At 38.2% G+C, this 22,703-nt stretch overlaps 1 protein-coding gene across 2 annotated transcripts in view; it reads right to left on the bottom strand.

Moving 5' to 3' along the window:
• The window catches only part of LOC126240936 (rh5-interacting protein-like), a 155,098-nt gene that overhangs the window by 112,128 nt on the left and 20,267 nt on the right, over positions 1 to 22,703 (bottom strand). The window contains exon 1 of one of the 2 annotated variants that reach the window (XM_049947964.1): positions 21,858 to 22,050. The exons of the other annotated variant lie outside the window; for it this stretch is intronic. Coding sequence (XP_049803921.1) covers positions 21,858 to 21,927 — 70 coding nt within the window. The 5' untranslated portion in view covers positions 21,928 to 22,050. Of the gene's footprint in view, positions 1 to 21,857; positions 22,051 to 22,703 lie in introns of those variants that run through there. 2 annotated transcript variants of the gene reach the window in all.

Genomic DNA, 22,703 nt, shown 5'->3' with positions numbered 1-22,703 from the left:
GATCATTGTATCTGAACACAAAATGTCATCTAGATTTGTGTTACAAGTAGATGTGAGTGGAATTTCTGTAGATTAGTTGTATTCCTTTTTTTGGAGATGGTTGTGACCTCTTCTCCAATAACTGGGATGTGGCTCTGTTCAGAGATTGTGATGCTAAATACCCATATGATTAAGAGCAGTGCTAATTCACTCACAATATTTGAACAGAACTTGACAGTGACTTCACTGAGCTAATACAAAATATGAAATATCAGCTCTGGGATCTTATCCATTCTTTAATGATTTAAGCTGCTTTTTCAACACCACTAACAGCAATTATTATGTCACTCATTTTTGCAGTGGCATGATTAATGAATGATGACAATATTCTTTAATGTGTTGCAAGGGTAACTCGGCATCTGCTTAGTTCTGAGGAACTGGTGGCAGAGAGAACGATCCAGAGCCATTGAAACTGAGCATGTTATGCTTAGCTGTGTGTTGTGCCAGTCGGCAGTCAGCTTTGTTCTTGGAAGTAATTTGGTGGTGGCCATGCATCCTGGTAGAGTAGAGTAGTAGTAGTAGTAGAAGAGGGGTTTTTGGGCGCACGACAGCAAGGTCTTCAGTAGCCGTTCAGTAACATAGTGAGACGGGTGCCAAGAAAAAAACTCAGAACAGTAATATAAAACGGAACATAAAACACAGGGAACAATCGTCGAAAAATATGTGCCTATCCACACCGAAGCGTGGGATGAAGCAGGGCGTCAGCAGTAAAACATGGACAACACAGGAAGAAAGTGGTAGAGGGAGCTAAAACAATGTAGCAGATGGAAGTGGCTGGCTGACCGCAAGGAAAAAAGGTAGAGAGCTGCTGTATATGTTGTAGATTTGGTATATGAGACGGCTGCTTTTCCACTACCTAATTTCTTATACACCACACCTGCTATACCCTACACACAACTACTTTTCTGTGGAAGGCACGGTATACGTAGTAATCCATGGCACAGCCGTGGCCACCCGCATGGCATCCTCCTTCGCCAGTTTCTTTATGGTCTATCTAGAGGAAAGCTTCCTAGCCTCATAATGCTCCCAACCACTAGTCTGGTTCAGGTCCATTGATGATATCTTCAGGATCTGGTCTCAGGACCAAAACATCCTATTCTTGTTACTTCACAACTTCAGCATCTTCTCTCACAGCTGCTTCACCTGGTCCTGCTCAACCCAACATGACACTATCATGGATGCTGAACTCCACCCTTCTGATAGCTCCAGCCACACCTCTGTCCACATTGGCCCACCAGCCACCAACAGTACCTGCATTTTGACAAATGCCATCCCTTCCACATCACAAAATCCCTTCCATACAGTTCAGCCACCTGTGGATGAGATACCTACAGTGACAAGAACTGCCTTGCTCAGTACACTGAAGATGTCATGAAGTCCTTCACAGACAAGCACTACCCCTAAACCTAGCCCACAAACAGTTTTCCCATACCATATCTTCATAGACCCAAATTCTCCCACCACCTCCAAGAATCAGCTGCAAAGGAGTGGCTCCTCACCATCCAGTATCACCCTGGTCTAGACATAAAAAACAGTATTCCATCTGAGTCTGCAGACATATCACGGCACTACACCGAACAGGTATTTCAATGTTGTGCAGGGGAGTTGAATTTAGTGAAACCAAATTGGGAACAGTAGCACAGCCATAGACAATATTTTTATTAATTCTTCATTACTAGATGGGCATTCTGTTAGTGAAGGGATGAATGGCCTTTCAGACCATGATGCACAAATTTTAACACTAAAAGGTTTTTGTACTCAAACAAATGTTAAATATAATTATGAACTATGTAGAAAAGTGAATCCAAAGGCAATAGAGAGCTTTTTAAAACTCATTAAGGAACAAGAGTGGCAGGATGTTTATAGTGTTGTTAATATAGATGGCAAATATTAATGCAAATCTTCTGGTCCAGACTGTATACCAATTAGGTTCCTTTCGGAGCATGCTGATGCATTAGCTCCATACTTAACAATAATATACAATCGTTCGGTCGACAAAATATCCGTACCCAAAGACTGGAAAGTTGCACAGGTCACACCAATATTCAAGAAAGGTAATAACAGTAATCCACTAAATTACAGGCCCATATCGTTAACGTCAATATGCAGCAGGATTTTAGAACATTTATTGTGTTCAAACATTATGAATTACCTCAAAGAAAACGGTCTATTGACACACAGTCAACATGGGTTTAGAAAACATCGTTCCTGTGAAACACAACTATCTCTTTATTCACATGAAGTGTTGAGTGCTATTGGCAAGGGATTTCAGATCGATTCCGTATTTCTGGATTTCCGAAGGACTTTGACACTGTACCACACAAGTGGCTCATAGTGAAACTGCGTGCTTATGGAATATCGTCTCAGTTATGTGACTGGATTTGTGATTTCCTGTCAGAGAGGTCACAGTTCATAGTAATTGACGGAAAGTCATCGAGTAAAACAGAAGTGATTTCTGGCTTTCCCCAAGGTAGTGTTATAGGCCCTTTGCTGTTCCTTATCTATATAAATGATTTGGGAGACAATCTGAGCAGTCGTCTTTGGTTTTTTGCAGTTGATGCTGTCGTTTATCGACTACTAAAGTCATCAGAAGACCAAAACAAACTGCAAAATGATTTAGAAAAGATATTTGAATGGTGCAAAAAGTGGCAGTTGACCCTAAATAACAAAAAGTGTGAGGTCATCCACATGATGTGCTAAAAGGAACTCGTTAAAGTTCGGGTACATGATAAATCAATCTAACCTAAAAGGCATAAATTCAACTAAATACCTAGGTATTACAATTACGAAGAACTTAAATTGGAAGGAACACATAGAAAATGTTGTGGGGAAGGCTAACCAAAGACTGCGTTTTATTGGCGGGACACTTAGAAAATGTAACAGATCTGCTAAGGAGACTGCCTACACTAAGCTTGTCCATCCTCTTTCAGAATACTGCTGCACGGTGTGGGATCCTTACCAGATAGGACTGATGGAGTACATCGATAAAGTTCAAAGAAAGGCAGCATGTTTTGTATTATCGTGAAATATGGGAGAGAGTGTCACAGAAATGATACAGGATTTGGGCTGGACATCATTACAAGAAAGGCGTTTTTCGTTGCGATGGAAACTTCTCACGAAATTCCAATCACCAATTTTCTCCTCCGAATGCGAAAATAGTTTGTTGACACTGACCTACATAGGGAGGAATGATCACCATGATAAAATAAGGGAAATCAGAGCTCGTACGGAAAGATATAGGTGTTCATTCTTTCCGTGCACTATACAAGATTGGAATAATAGATATTTGTGAATGTGGTTTGCTGAGCCCTCTGCCAGGCACTTAAATGTGATTTGCAGAGTATCCATGTAGATGTAGATGTAATGCTTTCCTTAACACATTTCTCATACTCTCCGAGAGTTGCTTTCCATTAGAATGTTCTAAATGGGATACTAGCAGTAAAAGGTAGCCTGAATGGCTGACTAGTAGGATAAGGATATCATGTAGAACAAAGTGGGAATTATATCAAAATGTTAGAAATGGTCACAGTCAAGCTACAGTAGCCCCATTACAAACAGTACTGTAAGGAGCTTAAAAATGTTATTCGGAAGGCAAAGAGTATGTGGTATGCAAATAGAATAGCTAATTCACAGGATAAAATTGAAACCATATGGTCAGGCATGAAGTAAGTGTCTGGTCAGCAGCACAGGGTCAATAACATAAAGTCAGTTTGTAGTAAAAATATTTCTGTTACTGATAAATGAGATACATGCACAGTATTTAACAATCAGTTCCTGAGCATCAATGGTGAATTAAATAAAAACTTAGTTTCTACAGGGAATTATATAAAAATCTCTTGGAAAATGCCTTTCCAAGACTCATGTCTGAAATACTCCTCTGTGATACTGACGAGGGGGAGATTGAGTCAAAATTAAATTAATGAAGACTAAGGACTCTTATTGATATCATGGAGTGCCTAGCAGAATATTAAAGTACTGTGCTGCATATGTTAGCCTTGTACTTAGCCACATTTATAATTGTTCCTTTAAGAAGGGTCAATTTCCTGAAAGATTGAAGTACTCAGTAGTAAAGCCACTTTATAAAAAGGGAGAAAGGGATAGTGAAGACAATTCTAGACCTATTTCTATGCCATCAGCATTTGCTAAATGCATTGAAAAGACTGTGTATGTACGGCTAATTGATTATTTTATTTCACATAATTTGCTATCAAATGCACAGTTCAGTCTTAGAAGCGCTTTAACAACTGAAAATGCTATATTCTCTTTTCTCTGTTAGCTACTGGATTGATTCAACAAAAGGTTTTCGACGCTACGTTAGGCATATTTTTTGATTTAACTAAGGCACTTGATTGTGTTGATCACAAAATATTACTCCAGAAGTTGGACCATTATGGAATACGGGGAGTAGCTCACAACTGGTTCACCTCTTACTTTAATGAAAGGTAGCAAAAGTATGTTATCCATAGTGTTCAGAATGGCTGTGATATGGGGTCTGAGTGGGGCATGGTTAAGTGGGGGTTGCCCCAAGGATCAGTGCTGGGGCCACTCCTGTTCCTTATTTATATAAATGATGTGCCCTCTGGTATTACAGGTGATTCTAAAATATTTCTGTTTGCTGATGACACTAGCTTGGTAGTAAAGGATGTTGTGTACAACACCGACACTGTTTCAAATAGTGCAGTACATGACCTAAGTTCATGGCTTGTACAAAGTAAACTAATGGTAATCACAGTAAGACTCAGTTTTTACAGTTTGTAACACACAATTCAATAAAACCCGATGTTTTAATTTCACAGAATGGGCATATGATTAGTGTAACTGAACAGTTCAAATTTCTAGCTTTCACTCACTTATTACTAGACAGAAATCCAATCTGAATTTGCCTCACGCTTCGTTGACTCTTGTGTAAAAAGGTGTGCAGTATACTGCTGTATCCATTTTCCGTAAGCTACCACAAGAATTCAAAAATTTTAACAGTAATCCAAACACTTTCAAATCAAAACTGAAGAGTTTCCTCATGGGTCATTCCTTCTATTCTGTCGTGGAAATCAGTGAAAAATTAAGTTGATTCCTGTGTTGTATTGTTGATTGCGTTTACGTAATCTTATGGCTTGTCTTTTTTTGGGCTCATAAACATTTTATTTTATCTGTTATTACTTTTATGGTGCAATTTCATGTACTGACGCATTCCATGACCTTGTAGATTCGCTCATCAATTTGGCCCTATGGAACGAAACGTGTACGATAACAACTCACAAAAACAGATGGATAACAGCAGGTATTAAGACGACCTCCCAAACACTTAACTGCCTCGATTCCATGAAAAAGAGTCGCAATGATACAGAATTCTTAAATTTCTATCATAGACACAAAAAGATCTATAGGAGGGTGCTGATTGCTCCAAAAAAGTCATTTATTGACAAAACAATATATAATGCAGAGAATGAAAGCAAAACAGTCTGAGATGTTATAAAAAGGAAACAGGGAGAGGAAAACAAACACAGAATAACATACTACTAAGGAAGGGTGATAAGGTAATAAATGATCCATAACACTTAGCAAACTATGTAAACGAGCATGTTTCAAGTATTGCAGAGAAGTTACAGCAAAAATTATCCGAAATAAATATAACACCTGTAAATAATGTTCCACTAAATAGAATGTTACTTCCAACCACAGGGAATAAAGTCAATAAAACTGTTCAAAAACTAACAAAATAGAAAGTCAGTAAGCTTAGATGAAGTACCAATGTGTGTACTGAAACAATGCATAGAGATTATACAAGGTTCCTAAACAAATATAATAAATGAATCCTTCACATCAGGGGCATTCCCAGAGCAGTTAAAACAGGCAATATTTATGCCTTTGCTTCAGAAAGGTAATGCAGAAGACATAGAAAATTACCGGCCCATTTCCCTGCTGTCACCATTCTCTGAAATAATAGAAGCAATTATGAAAGACAGATTAATGAATTATATTATGAGAAGGAAAGTTGATACTCACCGATAGCAGAGATGCTGAGTCGCACACAGGCACAACAAAATGATTTTCACACTTAAAGCTTTTGGCCAATGACCTTTGTCAACAATAGACGTGCGCGCGCGCGCCCACACACACACACACACACACACACACACACACACACAGTGTGGTTTCACTTGCCTGCGACTGCAGTCGTGTGTGAGAGTTGCGTTTGCATGAGTGTGTGTGTGCGTGCATATGTGTGTATAGTGTTGACAAAGGCCATTGGCCGAAAACTAAGTGTGAAAATCTTTTTGTTGTGTCTATCTGTGACTCAGCATCTCCGCTATATGGTGAGTAGCAACTTTCCTTCTCATAATATTGTTACACTTCATCCTGGATTTTCCATTGTTAGATTAAGGAATTACCGGAATAAATACAATCTTTTAAGTGAATCACAGTTTGGTTTCTGAAGTGTCAAAAATACGGAGTCAATAGTAGAATTCACAGATGTTGTACTTGATGTTCTTGACAAAGATGAGTGTGTCACAGGCATATTTTTGGATCTTTCTAAGGCCTTTGATACAGTCAACCACAAGATTCTATTAAATGAATTAGAAGCTTTAGGAATACGAGGGGTAGCTAATGACTGGTTTTGATCAAACCTAGCAGATAGGGTACAAAGAGTAGAGATAACACATGCTTCAAATAGATCTAAAAATGTAGTAAAACACTTATCAGAACCAAAATACATTAATATAGGGGTTCCGCAAGGTAGCATATTAGGACCAATACTATTACTGATATACATCAATGACTTTCCCAGTAGTGTTACTCATGGGGAAAAAATTCTCTTCGCTGACTACAGCAATATTCTGTCATTGAGAAAACAAGAGAACTCCTTGCAGAGAAAGCAAATGAAACACTCAAGGAATTTTATGGCAGGTCAGTAAGCAACAGAGTAACATTGGACATAAAGAAAACTAATGCCATGAATTTCAGTTTGAAGAGGGAAAATGACAATGTTAAATTAAATGTAGATGGCAACTCTGAAGACTGTGTAACAAATGCAAAAATTCTAGGAATGAATATTGGTTCTCAGTTGAAGTGGTGTGAACACACAAAGGTACTTGGAAACAGAATGTCATGCCCTTAGAATACTATCATCAGTGTGTAACATGCAGTGTCTTTTAGTTGCATATTATTCATATGTACACTCAGTTCTTAGCTAGGGCATTCTTTTTTGGGGGAACAAATGCACAAAATATGAACACAATTTTCAAATTCCAAAACTAGTAGTCGAGCTCATTGTAAAGATCTATTCAAGACATTGGGAATTTCAACTGCTCCGTGTGAATACATTTACCAGTCAGTTGTACACATCAAAAATAAAATTGGTAATTACTACACACACAGCTCTGTCCATGACCATGGAACAAGAGCTAGACTCAACTTACATTTACAAGAAAAAATAAACATAAAACTTAAAACAGCATTTTCTACCAAGGAATAAAACTGTACAGTAAATTACCAAAAGAGATTAAAAAATTTCAAAACTGCACTTATTTAAAAAGGCAGCTAAAAAGTACCTTTTATGCAATACATTTTATATACTGAAGGATTACTTAGATAAAACAGAACAGGGGTTTAGCAAAGAAAATGTTATACAAATGAATAATAATAATGGTTATGAAACATACAACATTCCACATAATACCTTCACACTATGATTTGCTCCTTCTTTCTTCCTTTTCTAGAAAAACTTACCCCCAAGCTATGCATAGCACAATACTAACACCACTTCTACTTTCTGAGCTCAACATCTCACTCATTATAGAGGGATGCTGACTCAGTTTTTCAAGATAGCAAATGGGAAGTTGTGGTACAGAAAATGGTCCAGAGATCACCAGTTGTGTGTGTGTGTGTGTGTGGTGTTACGAAACAATGTGTGTATAGTGTGTGCAGTGACTGATAGAGAGTGAACAGATATGAGCCAGCCGCTGTGGGCATGCGGTTCTAGGTGTTTCAGTCTGGAACCATGCTGTTGCTATGGTCGCAGGTTCGAATCCTGACTCTGGCATGGATATGTGTGATGTCCTTAGGTTAATTAGGTTTAAGTAGTTCTAAGTCTACGGGACTGATGACCTCAGATGTTAAGTCCCATAGTGCTTAGAGCCATTTTTTGAACAGATATGAGTGAACAGTGTGGTATTACCTAATTTAATAAGTTAATGTAAAAAAAAGCATTGGATACCAGGACTAAATCTAATGATTGTCTCTAATTAGAAGTTTGTAAGTGTATGTTTATACAAATTAGCTTATTTTAAATTGGTCTAAACTTGTAACTACTTTGACATGTCCTATATCCTTGAAAAAGAGATCTACAGATGAATAAAACTGCTGCTGCTACTACTACTACTACTACTACTACTACTACTACTAAAAAAAACTGAACTATATCTTTCATCAGGGCTCTGATTATCTCTCATCATGCCCTGAAATGAAGGACATTCTACTCAAGATCCTTCCCACCCCTCTTGTGGTGGTTTTCCATCACCCACCTGACCTACAAGATATCCTAGTCAGTTCCTATGCCACCCACACTCCCAAACCCTAGCCAAATGGATCAAATCCTTGTAGAAGACCAAGGTGCAAGACCTGCCTCATCCACCTACCCAACACTTCCTACTCCAGTTCTGTCACAGGCTTATCACAGAGCATCAGAGGCTCTGTGAAAGCTTAAATGTCATGCACCAATGCTGCTGCCAGTGGCGCAGACTTTTATTTTGGAATGACTACCAATCAGCTCTCACCAGGATGAATGGCCATCATCAAACCGTTAACAAGATCAAGGTTCACAACCTAATGACACAACATGCACCTGGGCATAACATGCTCAATTTCAATGGCTGCTTCACCACCTGGACCATCTGGATCCTCTCCTCCACTACCAGCTTCCCTGAACTCCACAGATGCGAGTTATCCTTGCAGAAAATCCTCTGCTCTCTTAATCATCCTGGCCACAACTAACCCTCTGTTCCCACACTCACCACCCAACAGATTCCATTCCCCTTATTCTCTCCTGCCACTCCCTCCCATTTCACACCTACATCTACATACATACCTCACAAGCCACCATTCAGCACTAGGCAGAGTGTACCCTATACCTCTACCAATCATTTCCTTTCCTGTTCCATTTGCAAATGAAGTAACAGAAAAATGACTGCCTATAATCCTCTATATGAGCCCTAATTTCTTGTATTTCTTTGTAGTCTTTACACAAAATGTACATTATAGCAGCAGTAGACTCATTCTGCAGTCAACTTCAAACACTGGTTCTCTAAATTTTCTCAATAGTGTTCCTCAAAAAGAATGTTGGCTTCACTTTGAGGATTCCCATTTGAGTTCTTGAAGCATCTCTGTTAACATTTGCATGTTGTCCGAACCTACTAATGACAAATCTAGTGGCCCACCTCTGTATTGCTTCAATGTCTTCCTTTAATCTGAACTGATACAGACCTGAAACACTCATGCAGCATTCAAGAATAGGTTGCACTAGCATCTTAAATGCAATGAATCATACTTTCCCAAAATTCTCCCGATAAACTGAAGTCAATCATTCACCTTCCTTGCCACAAGCCTCACATGATCATTCCATTTTATATTAGTTTGCAGTGTTACACCAAGGTATTTAAACAATGTGACTGTGTCAGAGCAGTACAATACTAATACTGTGTCTGAACATTATTGGTTTGATTTTCCTACCCATCCACATTAAGTTACATTTTTCTAGTTAGAGCTAGCTGCTGTTCATTACACCAACTACAAATTTTGCCTTAAGTTGTCTTGTATCCTCCTACAGTTACTCAACTTTGACACCTTCCTATACATCACAGCATCATCAGAAAACAACCATAGATTGCAGCCCACCCGGTCTGTCATATCATTTATGTATATAGAAAATAAGAGTGGTCCTATTAATTTCCCTGGGGTTGTACTGATGATGCCCTTACCTCTGATGAACATTTGCAGTCGAGGATAACATTCTGGGTTGAATTACCTGAGAAGTTTGCGGGCCACTCACATATCTGGGAACCTACTCCATAAGCTCGTACCTTCATTAAAAGTCTGCACTGGGGCTCCGTATCGAATGCTTTCCAGAAATCTAGAAACATGGAGTCTGCCTATTGCCCTAGATCCATACTTTGGAGTATATCATATGAGAAAGGGCAAGGAGAGTTTTGAATGAGTGATACTTTCTAAAACCATGTTGAGTCATGGGCATAAGTTCTAAATTGCATGAAAATTTATTATATTTGAACTGAGAATATGTTCAAGGATTCTGCAGCAAACCGATGATACAGATCTTGGTCTGTAATTTTGTGGATCCATTATTTTACCCTTTTTATCCATAGGAGTTACCTATAGTTTTTTCGGCACTTGGGACATTCTGCTGGGTGAGAGATTTGTGATAATCACCAATGCCATAGAGTACTCATTGTAAAACCAAACTGGGATTCCACCAGACCTGACGACTCTTTTGTTTTCAATTCTGTCAATTGTTCCTCTGTGCCAAGGATGCTTATTACTATGTCACCCACATTGGAGTCTGTTGGATATTCATGACATTATGAACTTTGGTTTTTGTTTTGCTATCTTCAACTGCTGCACCAGACTGTTCAATGAGAGACTGGATGGAAGCCTTAGAACTGCTCAGCAATTTTACATAAGCAATATTTTCGCAGGTTCTTGGCCAGATCTTTTGCTAAGGTATGATGGTGGTGGTTGTGTGCTTCGTGCATGAATCTTTTCACAGACGCATGAATCTCTGCTAAGCTTTGGGAACTGAGAGTGCAACAGCTTTTGCTTCCTCAGCATTTTCCAAATGTTGTTGTTGAACCACGGTATATTTTTTCCACCCTTAATCCATTTACTAGGCTACTTCTCCAGACCATGATTTACAATCTGTTTAAATTTTGCCGATAATTTCTCTATGTCCACCTCACTGGAACCAAGTGAAGTCAGCTCACAGTCTATGCTAACAACTGGGTATCTGTATCCCCATCCCCACTGGCTCCAACAACTGTGCATCACATGCCTATCCTGTGCACCTACCACCCCTCCCTCCCGTATTCCTAGCCGACATACAATCAAGTTACTAGCCACCCACCTCTAACCTCTCTTTTTCTCCCTTTCCCCCCCCCCTCCCCCCCCCCATCACACCTAACACAACTCCCACCCACAACCTAGTCCGCCTGCTGAAATGCGGCACTGCCATTATTGTGTGTCTAGCCGGTGCCACATTGAGGCACAGAGCGCTTTTGTGTGTGTGTGTGTGTGTGTGTGCTCTCTCTCTCTCTCTCTCTCTCTCTCTCTCTCTCTCTGCAAAACTAGCAAGTTTTATTTCTTTTTCTTATGTGCCTGTTGACGAATCAATGCTTATGATTTTCAGTGAGTGGTCACCTTTACTCCTAAGTATTTACATTCAACCAAAATTTTTCAACAAGATTAACATTTCACACCAACAAAATCCAATACACATAGTTTAGGAAATGAGAAACTCTAGTAAAATGGGAATTTTATTTTTAAGTGGTGGTCAGGCTATCAGTGAGGTTGATCATTTTAAATTCTTAGGCTTTCTTGGAAGTATCACATTTGTGCAGAAACTGAATCCTGCTATCTTTGCTGCAATAAGAATCCCCACTGCCTCTGACAATGAAACTTAAAGTCTTGTTTACTTTCACTCTGTTATCTTCTGTAGTACCATATTCTGGGACAAGGGTGCCCATATCTGGGGGCATAGGGGACTGCCTGTCCCTCCACCCCCATCTTATTCTCAGGGAAATGAAAAAATATAATGTAATTGTGTGTTCTTTTCTTTCAAGAAAATAATTTAAAAGTTGAACTGGAACTTTTTTATGGCTACTTACAGTTCACCATTCAACTTCAAAAATGTTAAAAATACTCCATACTCCCAGGTCTAGGACCTCCTTCCATACAAACTACTACATGGGTGCCCTTGTTTTGGGGTAACTCTGTGTACTCTCCAAGAATGTTCATTGCCCAGAAAAAGGTAGTCAGGCAGACTTGTGCTGCTGTGTCAACAATCTTCATGTCATTAGTTTTCTTTTTTTTTTTTTTTTTCTTTCTTTTTTCTTTTTTCTTTTTTTTTTTTTTTTATGGCACCCCAATATTCTAACTCCACTATCCTTCTGCATATACTGCATCACCAGATTTGTTATTGATAACATGGACTCAATCAGAAGAAACTTCAATGTTAGAGTTGAACACTAGATGGAGAAACAAATTGCAGTTGGATAATTTTATCTTAATCTTTCTACAGAATGGTGTGCTCTATTGAGTAGGTTTCATTTTCAATACGCTTCAATTAGAACTGAAAAAACTGAGTAATAAATCCTAAGTCTACAAATATAAGTTGAAAAGTTTCCTTATGGGGCACTCCTCCTCTTGTGTATAGGAATTCCTTACAGGAGATGAGAACTTTTCTGTGTGATGTGTCATTTACTCATGTATACTCTCACAATGCTTTCATTTTTTCTTAATTCTTTAACTAATAAATTTTCTAATTAGCATTCTGTAACCTACATGCTGGTGACTCATCCATGACCAACTAGCTTTGGCTTGCATGGTCCCAAGGAAACTGATAAATAAATAAAATAAGTATGATACTGCAAGTGAAGAGGTGGTTGTACATGACCAAACAAATGTGCGTTTGCCACTGAGAGATAATGGTAGATGTGTCACGTAAGTCATACATATCATGTAAAACTCTCTACAGAAGAATACATTGCATTGGTGAGAAGAATGAAATTCTTCATGTACTTCTTGCATTTCAATGTACTTCCTGTTTCTATACTAATCTCTGTGCCCTATGGTGAGTAGGGATCACAGATAATTGTGTAAAACAATGTCTTCCATGTACCACATTAAAATGGCTCATCACTGTATGTTGTTGTTGTTATTGTTGTTGTCCAGAACATAGCTGGTGTGTGATCTGCTGCTTGCGACCTTTCTATCTACTGTTACAATTGCCTGCCATTAAGTGTTCCCCATGGCTGGTGGCAGTAATTTTCCCTGAATTAAGGTTCTCATAGAACACTTTAATTGGGTTTCACAGGAGTAAGTCTCATGTTCCCATGATCTCAGAGAAGGAGTATCTCATGTGTTAGGCTCCTACGATCTAATGCACTGATATCACGTCTTGCCCACTATGCAAGCACTGACATGCTGATGGCCAGAACACGGTTGACAACATGTCAGTCATTTCATGCATCAAACTACTCCATTTGTTTGCTGTTGTGGCAAGTGCTCTTTCTCACCAATGCAGCAGCTGCCTACAACTAAATTCCTCATTATCTACAGGACTGCACTGCAGTTGGATATATACCATACATCGTCACCATGTTGAAGCCACCAGAAATAATCTAGGAAACATAGTGTAATCACAAATCCACAATAATTTTTTTCCAAACACCTATAATAGAGTTACCAGATGGAGTGTGAGCTAAAGATGGAAAATACCCTGGAAGCCTATCTTAATCAGTACATTTTACATTAAGTTTGACTTTGTACTCCTTTGTTATTACAGCATTAAAAAAAACTGTTATCTCTTGACTATTTTCAACTGATTTTTAAGTGTACTGAAGCAGTAATGTATTAAACATAAGTCTGTTCTACACTATTGATGATTATAGTGTGTGTTTCTATTTTTCTTAAATGTAGAACCAGCCACTGCAGTCTTCTTCTGAAAAGGAGACTGATAATCACTTACAGCCAGTTCCAATCTACACAGATTGTTAATTATGTGACGTACGTTTAGATTAATTATGTAGAGCAGAAAAGACTAAAAAGGTCACTGCTCTTCCTCTTACTACTTTATCTGCCACCTCATACTGAGCATTCATGTAACATTAATGGCGTCACAGAACACTATTTGCTGTTTATACAAGGGTAATCCCAAAAGTAAGATCTCCTATTTTTTATAAGTATATAGACCTGTTTATTTCTACCATGGTTGACATCAGTTTACAGCTTGAACATTTAGCTATTTTTCGACATAATTACCATTTCTTTCGACGCATTTTTGTAAACGCTGTGGCAGTTTCTGTATGCCCATGTCATACCAGCTCACCACCGAGCTGTTCAGAAAGTTACAAACCTCTTCTTTCACCTTGTCATCAGAGCTGAATCACTTTCCAGCCAAATGTTCTTTTAACCTGGGCAACAGGTGATAGTCACTGGGTGCCAAGCCAGGACTATAGGGTGGATGGGTGATTATGTTCCACTGAAACTGTTGCAGGAGAGCAACGGTTTGCAATGTGTACGCCCTTGCTCAACATTCCTCTTCTCCGGTTCTGAATTGCCCGTTTGAGTTTTTTCAGTGTCTCACAGTACCTGTCAGCATTAATTGTGGTCTCAGCGATTCAGCTCTGATGACGAGGGAAAGAAGAGGTTCATATCTTTCTGAAAAGCATGGCGGCGAGTTGGTATGACGTGGGGATACAAAAACTGCCACAGCGTCTACAAAAATGCATCGACAGAAATGTTGATTATGTTGAAAAATAGCTAAATGTTCAAGCTATAAACTGATGCAAACCATTGTCGTAATAAACAGGTCTATGTACTTATAAAAAAATAGGAGACCTTACTTTTGGGATTATCCTCGTACATTGGAAAAGCTTATATGAAGATTAGTATTAACTAGATTTTACATCCCCATTCAAATATTCTGAAAAATTTCAGAGGGAGAGACTAATAAGGCACTCTTTTACTTCATTTTTTAATATCATCTGATAGTGTGACCCCTGTTTGCTGTTGTTGAAGCATGGTTCTATCCATGTAAAAGTGATGTCTTTAATGAAATAATATTTTATTTTACTGAGTAGAATTTTATTGTTTACACAATTGAAGGCTTTGGAAAGGTTGCAGAAAATAGCAAAAGGTACTTTTTCTTATTTAGTGTTACTAGAATTGGGTCTGTGAGAACAAATATTGCCTTAATGTAAGAACTGATCACTGTGTGATGGTTCTTTCTCCATTCCTATATGTAGTGTGGGGTGAATGTCTATACAGCTCTTTGGACAATGTAATTAGACTAATCTTGTCTTCATGGGCCCTATGGATGTAATATGTAGAGGGCTACATTCTACACTGTATGCTGGTTTTTGAAACTTTGTAAGTACACTTTTGAGGCACAACTGGTATCTATCTCCTGCCAGTCCAAAATTTTTGGCATCAGTCACATTCACCGTGATGAGAAGGTTACATTGGAGTTTCAGTATTGTAATCCACGTCATTATCAGGAGAAAGAAAACTGGCGTTCTACGGATCGGAGGGTGGCATGTCAGATCCCTTAATCAGGCAGGTAGGTTAGAAAATTTAAAAAGGGAAATGAATAGGTTAAAGTTAGATACAGTGGGAATTAGTGAAGTTCGGTGGCAGGAGGAACAAGACTTTTGGTAAGGTGAATACAGGGTTATAAATACAAAATCAAATAGGGGTAATGCAGGAGTAGGTTTAATAATGAATAAAAAAATAGGAGTTCGGGTAAGCTACTACAAACAGCATAGTGAACGCATTATTGTGGCCAAGATAGACACAAAGCCCACGCCTACTACAGTAGTACAACTTTATATGCCAACTAGCTCTGCAGATGATGAAGAAATTGATGAAATGTATGATGAGATAAAAGAAATTATTCAGCTAGTGAAGGGAGACAAAAATTTAATAGTCATGGGTGACTGGAATTAGAGAATAGGAAAAGGGAGAGAAGGAAACATAGTAGGTGAATATGGATTGGGGGAGAGAAATGAAAGAGGAAGCCGCCTGGTAGAATTTTGCACAGATCATAACTTAATCACAGCTAACACTTGGTTCAAGAATCACAAAAGAAGGTTGTATACATGGAAGAACCCTGGAGATACTAGGAGGTTTCAGATAGATTATATACTTGTAAGACAGAGATTTAGGAACCAGGTTTTAAATTGTAAGACATTTCCAGGGGCAGATGTGGATTCTGACCACAATCTATTGGTTATGAACTGCAGATTGAAACTGAAGAAACTGCAAAAAGGTGGGAATTTAAGGAGATGGGACCTGGATAAACTGACTAAACCAGAGGTTGTACAGAGTTTCAGGGAGAGCATAATGGAACAACTCACAGGAATGGGGGAAAGAAATACAGTAGAAGAAGAATGGGTAGCTCTGAGGGATGAAGTAGTGAAGGCAGCAGAGGATCAAGTAGGTAAAAAGACAAGGGCTAGTAGAAATCCTTGGGTAACAGAAGAGATACTGAATTTAATTGATGAAAGGAGAAAATACAAAAATGCAGTAAGTGAAGCAGGCAAAAAGGAATACAAACGTCTCAAAAATGAAATCGAGAGGAAGTGCAAAATGGCTATACAAGGATGGCTAGATGGTGGTGGTTAGTGTTTAACGTCCCGTCGACAACGAGGTCATTAGAGACGGAGCGCAAGCTCGGGTTAGGGAAGGATTGGGAAGGAAATCGGCCGTGCCCTTTCAAAGGAACCATCCCGGCATTTGCCTGAAACGATTTAGGGAAATCACGGAAAACCAAAATCAGGATGGCTGGAGACGGGATTGAACCGTCGTCCTCCCGAATGCGAGTCCAGTGTGCTAAGGATGGCTAGAGGACAAATGTAAGGATGTAGATGCTTATCTCACGATGGGTAAGATAGATACAGCCTACAGAAAAATTAAAGAGATTTTTGGAGAAAAGAGAGCTACATGCATGAATATCAAGAGCTCAGATGGAAACCCAGTTCTAAGCAACGAAGGGAAAGCAGAAAGGTGGAAGGAGTATATAGAGGGTCTATACAGGGGCGATGCTCTTGAGGACAATATTATGGAAATGGAAGAGGATGTAGATGAAGATGAAATAGGAGATACGATACTGCGTGAAGAGTTTGACAGAGCAATGAAAGACCTAAGTCGAAAAAAGGCTCCGGGAGTAGACAACATTCCATTAGAACTACTGACAGCCTTGAGAGAGCCAGTCCTGACAAAACTCTACCATCTGGTGAGCAAGATGTATGAGACAAGTGAAATTCCCTCAGACTTCAAGAAGAATATAATAATTCCAATCCCAAAGAAAGCAGGTGTTGACAGATGTGAAAATTACCGAAATATCAGTTTAATAAGTCACAGAAACAAAATACTAACGTGAATTCTTTACAGATGAATGGAAAAACTGGTAGAAGCCGACCTCGGGGAAGATCATTTCGGATTTCGTAGAAATGTTGGAACACATGAGGCAATACTGACCCTACGACTTATCTTAGAAGAAAGATTAAGGAAAGGAAAAGCTACGTTTCTAGCAGTTGTAGACAAAGCTTTTGACAATGTTGTCTGGAATACTCTCTTTCAAATTCTGAAGGTTGAAGGGGTAAAATACAGGGAGCCAAAGGCTATTTACAATTTGTACAGAAAGCAGATGGCAGTTATAAGAGTCGAGGGACACGAAAGGGAAGCATTGGTAGGGAAGGGAGTGAGACAGGGTTGTAGCCTATCCCCGATGTTATTCAATCTGTATATTGAGCAAGCAATGAAGGAAACAAAAGAACAGTTCGGAGTAAGTATTAAAATCCATGGAGAAGAAATAAAAACTTTGAGGTTCGCTGATGACATTGTAATTCTGTCAGAGGCAGCAAAGGACTTAGAAGAGAAGTTGAACGGAATGGACAGTGTCTTGAAAGGAGGGTATAAGATGAACATCAACAAAAGCAAAATGAGGATAATGGAATGCAGATGAATTAAGTCGGGTGATGCTGAGGGAATTAGATTAGGAAATGAGACACTTAAAGTAGTAAAGGAGTTTTGCTATTTGGGGAGCAAAATAAATGATGATGGTTGAAGTAGAGAGGATATAAAATGTAGACTGGCAATGGCAAGGAAAGCGTTTCTGAAGAAGATAAATTTTTTAACATCGAGTATTGACTTAAATGTCACGAAGTCGTTTCTGAAAGTATTTGTATGGAGTGTAGCCATGTATGGAAGTGAAACATGGATGATAAATAGTTTAGACAAGAAGAGAATAGAAGCTTTTGAATTGTGGCGCTACAGAAGAATGCTGAAGATTAGATGGGTTGTTGTTGTTGTTGTTGTTGTTGTTGTGGTCTTCAGTCCTGAGACTGGTTTGATGCAGCTCTCCATGCTACTCTATCCTGTGCAATCTTCTTCATCTCCCAGGACCTACTGCAGCCTGCATCCTTCTGAATCTGCTTAGTGTATTAAATTTTCTAACCTACCTGCCCGATTAAGGGATCTGACATTCCACGCTCCGATCCGTAGAACGCCAGTTTTCTTTCTCCTGATAATGACGTCCCCTTGAGTAGTCCCCGCCCGGAGATCCGAATGGGGGACTATTTTACCTCCGGAATATTTTACCCAAGAGGACACCATCATCATTTAATCATACAGTAAAGCTGCATGTCCTCGGGAAAAATTACGGCTGTAGTTTCCCCTTGCTTTCAGCCGTTATTAGATGGGTAGATCACATAAATAATGAGGAGGTATTGAATAGAATTGGGGAGAAGAGGAGTTTGTGGCACAACTTGACTAGAAGAAGGGATCGGTTGGTAGGACACGTTCTGAGGCATCAAGGGATCACCAGTGTAGCATTGGAGGGCAGCGTGGAGGGTAAAAATCATAGAGGGAGACCAAGAGATGAATACACTAAGCATATTCAGAAGGATGTAGGCTGGAGTAGGTACTGGGAGATGAAGAAGCTTGCACAGCATAGAGAAGCATGGAGAGCTGCATCAAACCAGTCTCAGGACTGAAGACCACAACAACAACAACAATCCACTTCCACTATGTTACTGCTTAAACAATTCTAAATATGACTAATCTCATTTGTTACAATCTATGTCTTATTGTACAGTATGAATAATGGATGGATTAAAGTTGGCAGCTCACCGTATAGTTCAGTTATTGAACTGTCAATAGGCACGTCAATAAGACTGAGATGTTGCTAACATTTCTGATCAGATCTTCTTCATGGCTAACAGAACACACATACACATACTTACAACTGCACAGCTAGATTGTACTGGCTGAGTAAATTGTGATGGTACTGCAGCTTGATGCAGTTTAGCCATGCAGGTGTACACATGCATTCGTGTGTCCTGTTAGTTTCGAAGGAAGATGCACCAAAAAGCTTAGCCAAGTTCAGCCTCATTTATATTTCCATTGATGCCTCAATGTCTCACTTATATAGTGAGTTATCACCTTTACTCCATCTATTATTTATAATCCACCAAGGACTTCCCCATATCGTAGTATTAATAGTACTATGTAACATTACCTTCTTTCAGTGTCTTATAACTGTATGTTTTCAGTTCACACCTATTACTTAATTGTATTGTATGACAAATACACTTTTAAGAGCTATTTTAGGATGCTGCCCTTGACGTCTCCACACAAATTATACATTCCCAGAAGTTTCATTCTTTCATAAACATATTTATTGGGGGTTTCCCTTGTATTTCAATTCAATAAATATGTTGGGTGTGGTATATCTCCTGTGCTAAAATCTACGATCAGCACGTGGCAGATCTCTTTGCCTTTTCTCAAATAGTGTGAAAGCATTTTGGTTATGTATTATACAATTACCGCCAAAATTTTCTTATGTAGTGGTTACTTTAAATATGTCATGAATATACAACCAAAAGACGAAGAAAGTTGTACTTAGTACTTCAACTAATGTAGTCCAGGGACATTATTCTGACCAGGGAGAAATAACATAGGGGGTTACCCAAGGCTCAATCTTAGATCAACTATTGTTTCTCATATATGTAAATGATCTTCTGTCTAATAAACAATAAGCAGAGAAGGAAAGTTGCTTATAATGGAGATGCTGAGTCATGATAGGCACAACAAAAAGATTCACACAATTATAGCTTTCGGCCATTAAGGCCTTTGTCAGCAATACACACACATACACAAACACTCACGCAAACGCAACTTGCACACATGTCTGCAGTCTCAGACAACTGAAACCGCACTGTGGTTTGTTCTGATTTGCATTGGTACAGTACCAGAAATAAATAAAAAATTTACATCAGAAGCCACAGAACAGCACTCTATGGAAAGGGTCCACAATACACACATTTAAAATTAGCCAATGCACTGCCCAGTACAGTTATGAACCTTCTCACAACAAAGCTTAAACTTCAGCTAAAGAAATTCCTGCTATAAAATCTCTTTAACACATTAGAAGAATACCATACTTGATGCAGAATAAGAAGTGCTATGGGGGGGGGGGGGGGGGGGGGAATGTAAATACTGTTACACAAACCATTTTATTTTTAATCTGATCATTTTGTTAATCAATGATGTATTATTGTGTTATGTATCAAGGTTTGTAACCTGCTTTGTTCATATGCAATGAATCATTTGATGCTGAATAAATTATTATTATTATTATTTTCATTATTACTAAATAGGCTGGAAACTTTAAAATTCTTAGGTGATCATACTGATGAGAATTTAAACTGGAAAAAACACATTTTGGAACTCCTAAAACAATTTAGTTCAGCCGAATTTGCACCTAGAATAACTGGAAATCTTGGGGAGAGACAAATCAGTAAGTTGACATATTTTGAATATTTACTTTGAATGTCAGATGGAATAATGTTCTGGGGAAACTCATCTTCAAGAAAGATGCTGTAAGAATAATATGTTGTGCACACCCGTGATCATCTTGTAGACATCTTGTGCATTCTGACTATTGCTTCACAGCACATTTATTCCCTCGTGAAGTTTGTTGTAAATAATCCACTACAGATCAAAAGGAAAAACGATTTACATAACTACAATACATGAAAGAAAAATGGCATTCATTACTCCATATTAAGGTTGCCTTCAGCACAAAAAGGGGAGTACAATGCTGCAACTACAATTTTTGATCACTTATTCAATGATATAAAATGTCTCAAAGAGAGCAAAGTAAAAGTCTGAAAACAAACTGGGAAAATTTCCCTTTGACAACTCATTCTATTGTGTAGAAGAATTTCTGTTATTGCAATTTGTAAAAGATGGTGAGTATGAATTAATAACTCCTGTCTGTATATTTAAAAAATCTTGTAAATGTTTAGCAAGTAGCCACATTCATAAATTTATTTGCAATGTGAATGTAAAGTGACTCATTCCATATCTTTATGATTTAGTGTGCAAAATGAGCCATGGAACATGAAACTAACTAGCTAACACCCAACTGTAAAATTGCTAAACTACAGAAACATGTTTTGAGTGAGTATGAAGAAATGCATTGAAATAAAAATGGGAAGGAATTGTGACCTATAGGATCTGACATTTGGAAGTCATATCACCATCCGTACAGAACTGTTATCTGCTCCAAAAATGCATCTGACTTGGGGTACCAGTATGTATTTATGGTTGTAAGGATGATTAGGCCATAAGCATTTACAGTAGGCCCTACAGTCTAAAAAATATTGTTTTGTATTGTATTTCTATTTTCATCTGTATGAACATTATACTTTTATAGACACATTTATGAATGTCTGACAATGTATGGTAACATATTTTTAGCAATGAAATATTAATTTTAAACGTTGAGAAGTGAATATTTGTTTGGTTGATAAAAAAATTAAAATTATTATTATTGGTGGAAAATGTGATGCAGTATGATATTATTAGTGTCAAAGAAGGACTTTGAAAGCTGGGCAATATTGCATGTTCGGTAGGTCGAATGCTCAACATCTCTGTCTGACATCTAGACCTACTCATCTAGCCTCACGCATGCACAAAAATTAATCTTATACGAATAGAATCATATGACATTATTAGTTGCAAACCTTTAGCCATGTCCAAGTAACATAGGATGAAAATCATTGCCACATTGAGAAAATGCCTTTTTACTATCATTTTGCCCACTTTCTGTGGCCACTTTTGCTACCTAATGTTACACAGTGACTGTATATACACAAGGTGATTTCTGTTCATAAACAACTTGAGCTGTAACAAGATGATGTTATTCTCATTACTAAGGAGAAGTTGCAAGTGTAAATTGAGACAAATCATTATCTGTATTTACATGGAAGATAAAACCGTAAGTGATAAGATAAGTATCAATTGTGTTTATCTGAGGTGTATTAGCTGGGATAAAAGTAAATTTATCTTCCTTAGTGAAAGAGGCCTGATATTATTTGGTGTGTTTTAAACTGTGGCAGTTTTAATCATGTGTAACATTTAAAGTTATCAAAAGATCAGAATTTTTTAAGCAAACACATAAACAATAACAGTGACAAAAATGGGACAAACATGAATAACATTTCCAATTTATTATTTATTTTATCTCATTCATAATGTAGGTTTGTCAGCAAGGCCATGGAGCTTCCAGTGGACATAGGAATACTAAATCTCTCATTGAAAACAAGAAATAGAACTACTGGACAGAGTACTCTTTCACAATGTGATAAGAAAAGGAAGTCAGAAATGTATACAGTACATAAGATTTGAAGTTTCAACAGAGCCCCCCCCCCCCTCCTCCATTTAATCCAAAAAGTATATACACATCCTATCAGACCTTTCTACAACATTTATAGTGATATGTTCACTTGGTTTTGGAAATTGCAGCAATGGGTGGTAATTTATACATATACACAAAGAACATCATCTACTGATCTCGCAACTTTTAATTT

The sequence above is a fragment of the Schistocerca nitens genome, chromosome 1 (assembly GCF_023898315.1).
Source record: "Schistocerca nitens isolate TAMUIC-IGC-003100 chromosome 1, iqSchNite1.1, whole genome shotgun sequence".
Lineage (NCBI taxonomy): Eukaryota > Metazoa > Arthropoda > Insecta > Orthoptera > Acrididae > Schistocerca > Schistocerca nitens.
This window is presented reverse-complemented; position numbering and strand designations above follow the sequence as displayed.